Source organism: Suillus fuscotomentosus (genome assembly GCF_016647785.1).
Source record: "Suillus fuscotomentosus strain FC203 chromosome Unknown F5891scaffold_193, whole genome shotgun sequence".
NCBI lineage: Eukaryota > Fungi > Basidiomycota > Agaricomycetes > Boletales > Suillaceae > Suillus > Suillus fuscotomentosus.
In genome coordinates this window covers 12,405-26,889 of record NW_024539705.1, presented here as the reverse complement: position 1 = coordinate 26,889, position 14,485 = coordinate 12,405, and the positions used below count along the sequence as shown (strand labels likewise).

The following is a 14,485-nucleotide window of genomic DNA, read 5'->3' as shown; positions in this document are numbered from 1 at the left end:
GGTAATAACACGTACAAACTGTACAAGCTGTACAAAACGAAAGATCATAAGTGACGGGAAAAATTGATGAAACAGCGAAACGGCAAAGAAGCAGGGCTATCTACTAGATATGAAATCAGCGCGGGAGATCAGCCGTCACATGCACATGTACATACCACGTTTGGAGATCTTATCAGGCCTCGAGGTCCGAGAAATCATCTAAATCATCCTCATCTTCTACGACCGAGAGCACGTTTAAGGGCGATTTGCTGGTAGATTCACTTGTGGATGCCGAGAATATATCATCGGAACGTTTTCCTAAGATCTTTGAGACTTGTCGTGCCTGAGTAGATAGAGATCGGAGGATCTCGCATTCGTCATCGTAGACAGCTTGAAGGTAGTTGGTATCGTCTGCAACTTCTGTCAGGTTACGGGAAGAAAACCACTCTCTCATTTTCTCCAACTTGGCATCCTCTAACCCCAGGAACCGTTTACTCTCGACATGGAGTGCTTCAAGGAATGCTGTATAGCGCTCGGCCTCTTCAATCTCCCATGTTGTCGTCAACAGACGTTGGCGCGCAGTCTCACGGGAAGCCAGCTTCGCTTTGTATGCCTTGTACAGAGTTGCGAGGCTCAATTGTGACAAGCCTCTCTCCGCTAGTTGTTCATTCTTGCAATAATTAACATGAGAATGAATGAACGATTGTAAGAAAAAATACCTGTTCAGTTTCTTCGGGAGTGAATTCTGGTTGGCGTACCCTCCCTGTTACACGAGCTGCAAACCGAAGCTCTAGTGGAGCTGGGTGGAGAGGGTATGGCTGATGTTTCCTGGACATTCGTTCCCGCAGGTACTGTGCACGAGGGGAAGCACCTGGAGGTGGAGTATCAGAATGCCTAAAGAATAGGCTCTCTTTGCCATCTGGAGGGCTCGGCACTTCATCCATAAAGGGGAGAGAACGGTGTGACCCAGTTGGAGAAAGCACAGAGATCATCGATTCGGGGGATTTGTCTGAGTTTATCTGCTTGGACAGAACGTGAATTCCGGATGATGATAAGCCTTTATATTTGGCGAGGTCATATGTTGATGATTCGACAAGAGTTCCACCGCTAGAAGCTCCGCTAGAATTAGAGGGACTGCTTGATCGAGGGGGGGAGCATGGAGGAGAGGATGTATTCATCATCCAGAAGTCGAGTATTACTGAGTACTTTGCTAATGATTCTGAGCAAATGCGCAGGTCAGCGGAGTTTCAAAGACTTGAAGATTATTTGCAGTGTGCTGCCAGAGTGTATACAACTTTATACCGCAAAGCAAAGCTTACAATGTGCGTACAATTTTTGCTCAACGAACAGACATACCTTCATACTTTGACAGGCTTTGTCCCAACTGTCAAGGAGCCTTTCCAACGATTGAATTAATCACAGCCCATCTCAATTCTCAGTCTACTTGCTGGCCATCCGATGCACGTCCACAAGAATTGCCTCTCCCTCCTGCATTTCGTCAAGGTAACCATCCGACTGGCTATATACCCGCTACTGGTCGTTGTCATCCACACTCTGGATACATTTTCGGAACTGGCAAAAACATGCTCGATAAGCTGGAAGACGACGAGTATGCATATCGGCGTAAGGAAAACACTTACTACCCTTTTCATGACGAAGCCGAATGGCAATTGGGGAAGTTCTTGGTCGAAAATCTTACTCAAACTCAGATCGCCAAGTTCTTGAAGCTGACATGGGTAACCGTGAACTTAAGCTCCTACCTTCAAGTCTGATCCTATGCCCACAGTTTGACACTCGTGAAAGACCATCTTTCACTTCGAAGGATCAACTCATAGGCTGGATGGATACGCTACCCTGCTTCACGGAGTGGAAAGTCTCTCAAATCGCATTCACCGGTTACAAGACATCTCAGCCTATAGAGTTCATTTGGCGCGATGCGTTAGATGTGGTCAAGCAACTTTTCAGCGATCCAACTTTTGCTAATCATATGACATTTGACCCACATGTCGTCCAAGCTGGAGATCAGCACGAATATGGAGATTATATGAGCGCTGACATGGCATGGAAAATTCAGGTATATTTGCTGTCAGTCTACTGGTCGTAATTTGATGGATTTTCTAGGATCATCTTCCTATGGGCGCAACTCAAGTCCCAATCATATTAGGTTCCGATAAAACTCCTGTAACACGAGTCACCGGTGGGCTCGAGATGCATCCGGTCTTCATCACCATCGGCAATATCGACTCCGAAGTTCGCTCTAAGGCAACGTTACGAGCTTGGCGCTGTGTAGGCTATATGCCCATTGTCAAGTTCAAAGTGCATCCGGACTATCAGACAATCCTACAGGCACGACTATGGCACAAATGTATGGATCTCATTTTAGCCAATCTCAAGGCCGCAGCAGCAGAAGGCTGTTTCATGTCGGATCCCTTCCGATATATTCGTTATGTCTTTACACCTCTCATTGCTCATGTATGCGACCTGCCAGAGGCCAGTATGATCGCTGCAACTAGTAAAAGTGCATCCCCTCTGACCATGGCAACACAAAAGGAATTCGGTGATGGCACACTCCACCCCCCTCGTACTGGCCGGCATACGCTACAACTCATTGTCGACATATCCAAAACAATTGATCCTTGGGACCTGGACAAGTTCCAGAAAGCGGCTAAAGCCGTCTATCTTTCCGGAGTTCATATGCCATTTTGGCGTGATTGGAAGTACGCCTGTCCGTCTGTCTTCCTTGCTGCTGAAATCCTCCATACTTGCCATAAGTTTTTCTTTGATCATCCGCTCAATTGGGTCAAGGAGGCCGTGGGCAAGCATGAGCTCGATGCCCGCTTCGCCATTCAGCATAAACGTGTCGGGACACGCCACTTTGCGAAAGGTGTCACCCACGTTAAGCAAATGACCGGGCGTGAGCACAGAGATATCCAACGCACTATTGTCGCGTCAATCGCAGGGGCCACTCCACCCAGATTCATTCGTGCAATTCGTGCCCTCATAGACTTCATCTACCTCGCACAAAATCCAGTTCATTCACCTGACTCACTGAAGTCCATGGCACAGGCACTTGCGGATTTCCACTCCTTCAAGGATGCCATCGTTGATGCTGAGGCAAGGAGGGGGAAGAACGGTGCGAAAGAAGATTTTTTCATCCCTAAACTCGAGCTACTGCAAAGCTTTTGCGGGACGGTGGAGAGACTGGGCTCCCTGATGCAGTTTTCGGCTGATGTGACGGAGCGCTTGCTCATCACACACTGTAAGGATCTGTTCAGTCGGACAAGTCGGCAAAGCAAAGATTTTGCATTGCAGTGTGTGCGGATCCTGAACCGGCAAGAAGCGATGGAGATCTTTGACCTGTTTGCGCTGTTGCATTCTCGCGGCGCATCACTAGTCAATGCTATACACGCCGAGGATGAAGATGTCATAACCACCAACCCTGCGCTCTCCTGGGTTTCCCGAGTTCTCCCTGACGAAGCGAAGTCCGTCCATGGTCCTCGACCTGTCCGCAACCACTTCCTCAAAGGCATTCTCTCTGGAGATGCACTCACCGCCTTTCAACTGAATGTAACACCGGATTACAAATCTCTGTCCCCAGTTGAGATTCGCACAAAATACTCGCTCCCTGACTTTGATATCATGCTCACCGATTTCATGCATCGTTCATCCCAGTCCATGGGCGAGCATAGCCTCTGGGACGGCAAATATGGGCGCCTCTCTACGTGGAACAAATTCCGACTACAGCTTCGCTCAGCATTCCAGCCACGAATCATAATGCCAAGCAGAGTGATACAAGCTTACCCACCTAGTGAGGATTTCCCCTTCGGCAACTGTGATACAGTTCTCATTGAAACCATGAGAGATGATGGCCAAACGAGTATGTATGTTTTTGTACTGGTTTTTAGTACTGATTTTATCACTTCTTCCAGGCAGTCGCGTCGCACAGGTCCGACTGGTTTTCCAGCCAATAATTCGACGAGGATCCAACTTAGACCTTCCAACATACCTTTCTACTCCGCTTCTTTACGTCCAATACTTCCACTTTATCGCCTCTCCTGACGAACAACCCGAACTTTCAATGTGGACCGTGGAGCGTTCGTACGTTCAAGATAATACTGGTAATCGTTATAGGCAGGGCGCTGTGGTGCAAATTACAGACGTAACACACGCTATTGAACTCATACCATGTTTCGGCGAGAAAGTGGCCAGTGATATTTCGTCGGCCACTTGTTTGGAACGCCACGAGCGTTTCTTTTTGAACAACTTTGCGGACAAAGAGAGCTACCATACATTTAGTACTGAATTTGCGTAGACCGTGGCTAGATTAGCATGATCAATTGTATTGACTATTGCTATCGCATCTTATCACCGAAAGATAATCAGGCTTGAGTTTTATCAGCCAGATGCTAGTGCGTTATATTGGTGTTCAGCATCTCCACCAATCGCATGAGTGCGCTACTGAAGTCGTAAGCGTTCGTAAGTGTCCGTAACGCGCGTAAGTTAAGCGTTCATTTCAGTGGTTTTGCAGATGTACGTTCACTTCGGGATCAACAAGTATGCGATTCCCGGAGACCGTGGTTCTGCAATCTGGTCCCAGGCCGCCCCACCGTCCCCCTTGTTTCCTAGGCAGACTCCCAAAGTCCCATAATTGGGCACCGACTTCACACCAAACCATCCCAGGCTAGTCCCACACCCAGTGTTCTGCCAGTCACTGACCGTGGTGTCCGTTCAGTGAACCTAAAGGGTGTGAAAGTCAGCGACAGTCGACGAAGTTCACTTGAACGTGAACGTGTCGGGTACCATGGTCCTTGTTCCTTATATAGAAACTGACTTGTTCAACGCTATAGATAATAATGCCTGCCCTTATGTCATTGTTTGACTGCTTCTAACCCTGGTGTGGACCGGTCTATCACCTCTTATTAGTAGAAGCACCTGATCCATTTGTAAGTTCTGACATATATCTAGCACTGAGTCTGTAATGCGATCACGGACTCGACACGGTTCTATGCGTTCATCTATCATCCACGAGCGCCGAGTCGTCCGATCCCCAACTTGCGTCCTTATGAGATAGTATTGTAAGCCAAGCAGTCAGCATCATCCGTTATCAGCGCTTCGACCTCATACGCATGAAGACTGGCCTCGATATTTGCGACCATGTAACTATAAAAACAGGGTCAGTCTTGCTGTCTTCATCCAGCTAATCCACCAACAATGTACATCCCTCCATTCGATACCACCTCCTACTCCACCACCACCCAATCACCCAATCCGTCCTGGACATATGGCCAGAGAGTCGATGCCACTCCTGCCGGAAAAGACTGGCTTGCAGGCGAATCTGCAGGCTGGAACGTCTACAGCACAGCAGAAATGGACAAGACGTACGTACTCCTGCACATGTTTATCAGCCGCGGTCGTGACCGTGATCGACAGCAATCTCAACAAGCTCTTGAATTCAGGCGTTTTACCGCGCCCCATGTCACTCATATCCACGATCAGCGAGGATGGGGTAGAGAACTTGGCACCCTTCAGGTAAGACACGCCTCCATAATCTGACACATTCTGCATGCTTACCTGACTCGCATCCACCAGTTGGTTCAACACAGTGAGCAATGCGACAAACAATGCATCCCTCTAATGGTGTAATAACATCTTCCCATAGGTCACGAACTACCCGCCTGTCATCTCATTCGCGATCAACCACAATGCTACAGGCAGCCTCAAAGACACTACCACGAACCTGAAGAACGGCCAAGGATTCTCTGTGAACGTCATCAGCGAGGCATTCGTCGAGAATGCAAATGCAACTGCTGTAGACGCTCCTCCCGAGTTCGACGAGTGGGCTCTCAGCGGTCTGACAAAGGAGAAATGCGTACGCGTGCACCTTCATCATTCGATATATGCGCTAACAGCGACGCGTTCAGGTGCAAATAAGAGCCTCGCGCGTCAAGGAAAGCGCTTTTAGCATGGAATGCGAGGTAATTTCATTTCACGCCTAGCCCGTTCGCCCGCTGACATCGTCGCCTCTCAATAGCTGTACAAATCGATCGATATCACTCACCCAGTCACAGGCGAGCACAACAGCACGCTCATCCTCGCGCACGTCAAGTACTTCCATGTGCGCAAAGACATGCTTACAAGCAGAAGCGCCGTCGACCTCACAAGGTTCAAGCCTGTCGCGCGTGTGGGCGATATTTCATATGCCCGGGTCGGGGATACGTACAGGATCCCTGTTCCATCATGGGCGAAGGAGGAGGCGGAAATTCAGGAAGCATTGAAGACTCTCGCATCACCATAAAATAGAACGAGGGTGGCTTATCATTTCTGGGGGACATATACCATAGATCATACAGATATCCGAGTCAGCATCCAGGCGAGATAGAGTGGCAAACACATGATGTGAATAATGATCGACTTAAAAACAGATCTACGAGGAAAACGTCCAATGAAAAGTATATTGACGATCAGAAGGCATCATAATATGGTACAACCTGTGCTTTACTGCTCAGCCTGTTATGCAAGATCAGTATTATAAGTAACGGCGATCGATACGATAATTACATCAGGTGTTTCACCAGACTTGACAGAATCTTGCGACATTCTGCTAGTGTTTATGGACTCGGATTCACACCCGCTGCCACATTGATCTTCTGAGTCATCCAAACTCGTGAAGTCTGGTAAGCGATCTCCATTGACGCAATCGCTAACGAGGGAATGAGCCATGCTGTCGACAAGATCAAGCTGTTTTTCTCCAACAGCGAGTGACGTTATGTCAGGGTTGTATGTGGACATGCAAAAGTGGAGGCGCTCATCGAGTTCACCCACATTCCCTTTAGCGAGCTCTTGGAGCGAGGTGTCCCAAGGTTCTGATGCAGCACTGGCATATGTGCTACCGTCGTCTTCAAGAACCATCGAAAGAAATCTTTTGTATTCTTCGATAGCTTGGATTTCCCAAGCTGTTGTCAGAGCACGCATGCGCCTCCATTCAATATCGGCGTGTTTCGTGATGACGGCTTGCGAAATTTCTTCAGAAGACAGGTGTTGCAATCGACTTTCGAGTAAAACCTTGCCCTGGCATGCTGCTTGATTATAAAAAAGCTGCGGGCATGCACCGCTTAACGTACCTTCTGAATGTCCGGTAAAGTTCTAGAATCAACGGGGGAAAGTTGGCTTGCAGCGTAGCGGCGCTGTAATGTGCTGGGGTCACGCCTCTCGTAGGGCTTGCGTTGTGCTTTCGCAGAATGCACATAACGAGACAAACTCCGGACTATGGGAGGAGCAATTGCAGGTGCATTTATGTCTTCATGGGATGAGTCATAGGGACCAGTGTCAGATAATGATAGTGATCTTGCACGGCGTGTGGGTGGTGAGGTGACAGTACGACGCGTATGATGAGTCGTGCTATTGGCAATAGCCGAAGGGCAATGGAAATCTTCTTCACGGTCGTTCAGAAGACCATTCGCTTCACCCTTGCTTGGGCTTTCATAGTCAGGACGATGGTGTCTGAAGATATTTTGAGGAGGAACCTGAACAGCGGCCATACTTTGTGGACTCTGGAGACAGTAGGATTGAGTTTGAAATCCTGAGGTGCTTTTTATGGACGTGAGGGGCTCGACCCTTTGCCGCATCACTGCCGCACCACACCGAAACTAGGGTTTTGCGAATGAGGGTATGGCGTCTGGTTGACCGGCAAATTAGCATGGCCTTCACAGAGGGGATGCACAAGCATATGATAGATCATAATCAGCCACGATAGATTTGATCCTGCCCGTATAATCATGATGAACCAGGTAGGCGCCAAAAAGACATACATCGATCTCCCAATAGTCGCTCTCAGATTCCCTTGAAGACGCCCGGCCGCCACTTGAAGCTCGCCTTGTGACATGTATACAGTACCATCAATGAATGGGGGATAGGCATAATGTCATGTGCTAGTACTAGTTCGTATATGATCAGGTCTGCTCAGGAAACACCACTCAACACATCTATAGCAACAAATTAAATAATTTACTCAACGTCCCTGGCCTCAGGATACAACTCATGCGCCACTTGATCTGCAATGGCCTCCTCATGGTCAAGAGGCCCGTGAGATTTCCGATGATCCTCAACATTCTCACCCAGCTCCACCTCGATCTCTTTTTCCAGGATGCCGATGACTTCAGGACGCGCCTGACCCTCTGACCCACCGGTAGCACTCATGCCGCCCGCTTGCAACTTGACCTCTTCTTTTTTCTCTTCGGGTGCTGCACCGGTCGGTTCAAATGTCGCCGCGCTAATCTCCTTCTCATCCACATTATTAACCGGCACATCTTGTGATATCCTCATCTGGCTCTTGATTTCCTTCTGTTCGTCCTTCGCAAATACATCCCGCCCGGGCTCCGGCACACCAATAGGGACGGCGGTGCTCTGCTCGTCTTCAGGCGGCACGACCCCATCTTGCCCGAGCTTGTCCTCGACCACAATAGCCGCGCGCCCGCCGGGCTCACCGCCAATGGTTGCCATCGGTGTGGACCGGTTCAGAGTAGGAACAGTGACACCTGAATACTGAGAGTACTGTTCGGCGTTTAGCTAAAGTGCTCCTTGAATTACATAAAACTCACATCGTCGAAAAACTCATTACTAACAAATGCTCATCAAAACCCAAACTCCTGATGCAACATCCAAGACTCACCAGGCAAAGTCCCACGTCTTCACCCATTGTGCGTTGGAGCACTTCTGTTTTGTCCAAGGATTGCCATACGCCAAGGAACTAAACTTTGAGTACGTAATGATCGCTATGATCATGAGGACGGCAGCAATCTGTAATCGAATCTTTGGTCGTAGAGTCGATGTGGCGAGGTCGAAAACAGCGCAATTAAGCAGGATTGCAAAGTACAGTGCAGGAAAGTAGTGGTGAAGGAAGAGCTGACGGCCCATGAGGAAGAAGGGGAAGTAATGCATGCAGTACCCGACGAAGAGAAAACCGCAGAGGGAATCATACTTGACAACCTTGGCTAAAACAGATTCCCCGGATCAGAATGACACGAGACCGAAGTGCACTAATCCTCACTGTTGTCAAAATCACGGTATCCTCTCTTCGCGCGAAGTAGGAGGAAGCCTCTGACGATCATGTATGTAATGACTGAAGCCGTGCTTGACCACCAAACAAATGGATTACCGATTAGGTAGATCTGGCGATGATCCTTGACCCAGAAATTCTGGTATACAACTAATCAGATATGAATCACAAGTGCAATCGTACAACTCACAATACCACGGCGAAGACGAGGCCAGGTCAAAGGTCGAGAGTCATACATGTGACGGTCGGTCAATCCAGCATTCGTTGTCCACATGACCTGCTGCAACTCCCAGAATTTGGACAAGAATCCGGGAATCTTGTAATTGACCTTTGGAGCATCAGCCGATACTATGAAAAGGTGGTTCTGAGAATACGCCCGATTACAAGATACAGAGACCTTACATTGTGGATGCTTTGTAGCAGTCTCGACGTACCATAGCGAGTTTTCCTTGACAGCGTTCTTGTTGCATGTGACCTCCTGCTGATCGAAGCCCCACTCAGGGAGTTTCACTTTGTGCGAGAAGAGGTAGCAGCCTGTATTCAAGTGCCTGAGCTTGAAATGCGTTCTTAACGTCCTCAAGCGCTTGCTCGACTCCTTATCACTACTGTCGCCCTTTTCAATCTCAACAACCCAATCATCGTTGATGTCGCCGATAAAGCCAGGCATGCCGTACGCTGAAACCTCGTTCTGGAAGTCAACATCCGAGACAGGCGGGCGGACTTCGTGTGAATGGAGCCCCCTGTCGGTCACGAGATGCCTTAGCTTGATGTGGGAGCCGTGGTCAATATACACGATAGGCTTGTGTTCGTAGTCATACTGTTCATAATTATTGACTGTTGCGTTAAGTACTCGCCAGAGATTATTATCATCCCTATGCGGGTAGAGTGTGACTTGTTGCTCTGTCCAGCTATTTAATGAGAGATGAGATAAAACGGGAGTCATACGTACGTCCACTTCCTCCAGGATAGTTGTGAGAATGAGAGTGCAGATAACCGCCTTGTGTGTTCAGATGTCGGATTGTGATATCCGAACCAAGGGCAACATCTATGATAATATGAAATGAGCACATCCATGTGCATGGCCGCAATATACGGACCTGCATACGTGTCCTCCATCCCCAGCCCCAGTGTCTGCCTGAATTCCGAGCTCATAAACGCGTCACCCTCTCCTGAGCTTCCAAGAATAATGAAATGCAGCTGGAACATGGTCATGTAGAAAAGGACGGGTATCAAAATAAGACAAACAGCCCGCGCGAAGAAATGCCTCGCCCACATCCTTGGACTGACACGAAGATCGCCCAAGAGAAGCCACAGTTGCAACATAGTGCACACACCAACCGTCGCAATTGTGAAGAGACCGACCCATTTGCAGGATACGACAGCGCCCAGGGACAGACCAGTCAAAGCGAGCCATGTCCACCACTGGTTGGTAAATGGCTCTTTCTTGTCCTCATTCGAAAACCCGACAAAAAAGAAGACGGTGAGGGCCGTGAAAAATACGAGGGGAGAATCCAGTAGGATATGGCGAGATTGTGTGACCAATCCGTTCTCGAATGTCAGAAATATTGATGCTAGTAGTGCAGTGGTTGCGCGACAATCAAGAGCTCGTAAAGTGAGATATGCGATTGGGATAGTTGCGACTCCAAACGTAGCGGGTACCATTCGCATGGCCACGTATGGTGCATTTTCGAATACCCTAGTCAATGGATGCTCAACGATAGAAAGATGCCGTTTGAGACATACTCACTTCCCAATCTCCTTGAAGTCAAAATCTCCGTTGAAACCAGATATGAAGGCTGCCGCAGTGATCAACAACTTTGCAAGTGGAGGGTGCACATCGACGAAATACCGCGTTTTGATATAGCGCGCTGCAAATTTACCAAAGTGAACCTCGTCGAAACTGACGGATATGTCAGATGAGTAGAGTGAACATCTGGTACACTCACACCACACTATCTGGTTTCGATATTCGAAACATCCTGACGCCAAGTGCAATTAGAAGGACAACCGCCAGCAGTTTCCATTCCCCAGATGTAATGTTGAGACCACCTGGTGAATGACTTCTTCGCCCAGGTCCATATCCCTTGGAAGCTGCTTCACGTCGTTCATCTGCGCTCAAGTGGTCTTGTCGTATTGGTGGATATTTATGAGACGAAGGAGCGACATGTGGAAGACCGGGTGGTGGAGTAGCTGGACGCCGCACTCTGACATTGGCGGCCATGACATAAAGAACAAAGGCAAACAGAGATAATGTAAAGGGAGTACTAGACAATGAATGATAGGAAAATTCGCTTTGGTGGCGAGTGACGCAGTATTCAGGGTTTGTTCTTGTTGAATTTACAAGGCTTTAGTAAATAGATGTAAACAATCTCGCAACGAAAATCCTCTTATGAACTAGACTATAATGAAGTGAGTATCATGAGAATCAGCAAATATTGTGGTTATTAATAATAGTAGGTAAGATGTGATTAACTTATTCAGATTCCTCATCCTCAGATTCCTCGCGTTCAGATGCTTCCTCTTCGCTCTCTGACTCCTCGGAGTCCTCGCTTTCTTCTTGACGAGGAACAACAAGAACCGAAGTCCCTCCGTCTTTCGTGACACGAGCACGTGTCTTCATGATAATGTAACGTCTTCCAAATTGGCTCATCTTCAAGACAGCTGGGGTATCACCTTCGGGGCTGGGAATCTCTTCATCCTGGGGGAACACACCAAGCCCCGATGGCGCAAGAACAATCGCCTCACCAGTCTGGACGTTTGCAATATATTAGCAAAGCCTTCTGTTTAAACATCTGACGTACCTGGAGCTTGACAACCGTGTCAAATGCTGCATCTACAGACACGTCAGCAGAGATGTGCCGTGCGAGATGGTCCCACCACGCCGGAGAAGAAAACCGATGCATAATAGCGACAGTACACAAGTCTAACAAGACAGGTGGTACCACAGTTGGCTCTGTGTTTTTGTATAAGCACCGCCTTGTCCGACCGAGAGCTGGAGTTACCTTGAGTAGAAATGATGACACGCATCCCTAAATGTCTCTGCTCTCTCGTGAGGGTCAAAATGGCCTTGGTTAGCCCTGAAACACCTCTGTTTGTGAACAAGTACTATAGTACGTTAGAACGGCACAACTTTAAAGAGATATCGAGCGGAATACCTTGTGGGCTTCATCGACAACAAGAACCTTTCCAGTTTCAACCTCAGCCCTCACGAATAGCCTCGTGACGATCTCGAACAAACCGCACGCAGAGCCTGTGTCAATGAATGGATCCGATAGATCAACAATGGTCAATTGTCCTGCAGCGAAACGACGCGGGGTCGATTTGGGAGCAAGAACATTTGACCTTGGTCCACTGATATTGGCGTACGTCTTTGAACCAAAAGCGGCTGGCTGTGGACCATTGGACACCATGAACGAATTCAAGAGGGCTAAACGCTGCTCAAGACCGGCAACTTGCGCGGGGTTGAACGATCTTTTCTCGTCATCAAGTCGGTCCATGAATAGTTTGTACGAGAATGACTCTCCCAAATCTCGGAGAATGCTCTGGGAAGAAGCGTTCAGACTACAACACACCCTGGATAGACTGTCATTTATGACTCACCAAAACGATCTGGATGTAGAGTGGCGCGGAATCTGACGACCCGACAGCCATCATAGATAGAAAGGCTTGTGCATCTAACTCTGTTTCATTGAATAATAAGGGAACCACTTCAACATTCTTTCCAAGAGGGGCGTAAACGCTCTTCATAGTATTGAGAGAAGACTTCGACACGAAGACTCGCACTTTCGGCGTTCTTACACCCTCCGTTGACGGAACACCGACCCATGCAGCCTCGCTCGGAAGAGAACCGACACCACCTTCCCCAAAGTGGAGGACTAGTCCTGCTAGAGACTGCTGCAGGGAACCTATCTCCTGGAGTTTCGGAATGAGCATGTTTTCAAGGAGGACCGAAACTGTATGTGATTTTCCCGAGCCTTGCACTCCGCACACTACAGCGGTGAATGGCGTATTCTGGAGAGCTCGTGAGATACACAGGCGAAATGTTCAGAAAGACTCACTGTGTTGACATAGAGTCTAGGATCTACAGGGACGTAGGCACTCGATTTCGAACTTGGCACCGAACATGAATATTAGGGACACAGAAAGAGAGAAACGACCTACTATATTGACAACACTTGACCCATCACTCCATATGGTGTGGAATGTTTCTTGTATCCAGCAGTGATATACGCTTCTCTTGTAATGAGAGGCGCGGCCTGTAGTTCGTGGTCCTTACTGAGGTCTGACGCGTCTACTGTCAAACTCCGGAGGTGCTTCAACTCCACCTGCATCGATGAGAAGCAGAAAGCCGACAGGTATGGGAAGAACAAACTTTGGCAGCTTTCACTTTGTCAAGGTCATAAATAGGCTCGTTGATTGCTTCTGCGGGTTCTACTTGAGGTTTAATGTTATCTTCCTTTGCCTGTCAAGATATTAAGTTGCATAAATTCTCAAGGTCCAACCCGTACATACCACAAGGGGCGCCTCGGTGTTGGCCGACTTCTCTGCTTTTGGTGAGAGGGTCGTTCCGGAGCTCGACCTATCAGTCCTCGAAGAGAGCTAAGAAATTTACAGTATCAGTTAACAAATTAATTTTCACAATAGTGTAGTTCGTTACATTAGTCCTGAACGTAAACGGAGCTGGTTTTGTCGATGTTGAAGTCTTGCGAATGGTCGAGGCCACACCGGATGCAAGCGGAGGTTGCTTGGAAGGCTGACGGGCAGCAGGTTTCCGCGATGTTACCTTGCCTGCCTTGCTCGTGGTAGCTGTTGCACTCGGAGGCAGGGCCGATCCAGAATTTCCGCCAGAAAACTGTAAGACCCGTTGGCGGAGCTACATTCAAATAAGTCTCAACCAGCACGCACCACGAACTAAAATCAAAACTGAGTGAGCAAGATAGAACTTCTATGATAAAGCTACCAAAAAAAGATACACTGACCATCGGGCTAGCAAACGTCGAAAAATCCTCAAGACAAAGAGGGAATTTTTGAACAGGGTCGAGGTTAGTCGAATGCAAAGACGCGTTTATATATATCGAATTAGGACACCACGACCCGATCACGTGCTAATTAATTTCCTGAGGTTGACAGCCTAGGCCTCGAGTTAGGCTGAGAAAAAAGCCAAGTGTACTGTGAACGTCTGCCGCGGTACGACGGGCAAACCCCCCAAGAGCTGCTTTCAGTCACGAATGTGGCACAAGCTGACGGGCCGGGTAAGAAAGGATATGATGGTTTATCATAATATAATGATATGTTCGTTTCATTTCAAGACGCGACTAGTACCCGGCGAGAAGATATCATCGTTGCATCACTGTTACTAGCGGCCACGAGGTCACCAGCTTGCTCTTCCCCAAGTCTCCAGGAAAACTTGTAATTGGAAGGATTGGAGAAAACCTCAATTGTCCTCGCATT

The 14,485-nt window shown here is 48.3% G+C and overlaps 6 protein-coding genes across 6 annotated transcripts; 2 read left to right on the top strand and 4 right to left on the bottom strand.

The window, feature by feature from the left end:
- Positions 1-172: 172 nt before the first annotated feature.
- Positions 173-1,157, bottom strand: F5891DRAFT_1219190 (uncharacterized protein; the record flags this gene model as incomplete). Its single annotated transcript, XM_041369378.1, has 2 exons — positions 173-649; positions 699-1,157. 2 exons carry the CDS (start codon positions 1,155-1,157, stop codon positions 173-175), a joined length of 936 nt encoding a protein of 311 aa, XP_041216972.1.
- A 405-nt stretch (positions 1,158-1,562) lies between these two features.
- F5891DRAFT_966639 (uncharacterized protein) lies at positions 1,563-4,291 on the top strand (the record flags this gene model as incomplete). The annotated part of the gene is made up of 5 exons (XM_041376240.1): positions 1,563-1,715; positions 1,766-2,068; positions 2,101-2,451; positions 2,632-3,856; positions 3,909-4,291. The coding sequence occupies 5 exons, from the start codon at positions 1,563-1,565 to the stop codon at positions 4,289-4,291; spliced, it is 2,415 nt and encodes an 804-aa protein (XP_041216971.1).
- Positions 4,292-5,190: 899 nt separating this feature from the next.
- On the top strand, positions 5,191-6,274 carry F5891DRAFT_966648 (uncharacterized protein; the record flags this gene model as incomplete). The annotated part of the gene is made up of 6 exons (XM_041376241.1): positions 5,191-5,357; positions 5,410-5,508; positions 5,569-5,581; positions 5,639-5,848; positions 5,901-5,954; positions 6,011-6,274. The coding sequence occupies 6 exons, from the start codon at positions 5,191-5,193 to the stop codon at positions 6,272-6,274; spliced, it is 807 nt and encodes a 268-aa protein (XP_041216970.1).
- Positions 6,275-6,364: 90 nt separating this feature from the next.
- F5891DRAFT_1076788 (uncharacterized protein) lies at positions 6,365-7,540 on the bottom strand (the record flags this gene model as incomplete). Its single annotated transcript, XM_041363394.1, is given in 4 exon segments — positions 6,365-6,479; positions 6,521-6,523; positions 6,537-7,047; positions 7,101-7,540. Coding segments are annotated over 3 exon segments (930 nt in total), but the record flags the coding sequence as incomplete, so codon positions are not given.
- Positions 7,541-7,771: 231 nt separating this feature from the next.
- Positions 7,772-11,349, bottom strand: F5891DRAFT_1076786 (glycosyltransferase family 39 protein). Its single transcript, XM_041363393.1, has 10 exons — positions 10,981-11,349; positions 10,782-10,934; positions 10,132-10,730; positions 9,984-10,079; positions 9,437-9,934; positions 9,225-9,382; positions 9,026-9,173; positions 8,648-8,969; positions 8,577-8,595; positions 7,772-8,529 (listed from the first exon to the last, which is right to left on the bottom strand). The coding sequence occupies exons 1-10, from the start codon at positions 11,253-11,255 to the stop codon at positions 7,984-7,986; spliced, it is 2,814 nt and encodes a 937-aa protein (XP_041216968.1). The 5' UTR covers positions 11,256-11,349; the 3' UTR covers positions 7,772-7,983.
- A 10-nt stretch (positions 11,350-11,359) lies between these two features.
- Positions 11,360-13,585, bottom strand: F5891DRAFT_200515 (uncharacterized protein). Its single transcript, XM_041370884.1, has 8 exons — positions 13,547-13,585; positions 13,196-13,496; positions 13,093-13,144; positions 12,635-13,045; positions 12,190-12,576; positions 12,037-12,139; positions 11,836-11,987; positions 11,360-11,783 (listed from the first exon to the last, which is right to left on the bottom strand). Exons 2-8 carry the CDS (start codon positions 13,363-13,365, stop codon positions 11,508-11,510), a joined length of 1,551 nt encoding a protein of 516 aa, XP_041216967.1. The 5' UTR covers positions 13,366-13,496; positions 13,547-13,585; the 3' UTR covers positions 11,360-11,507.
- Positions 13,586-14,485: the final 900 nt, after the last annotated feature.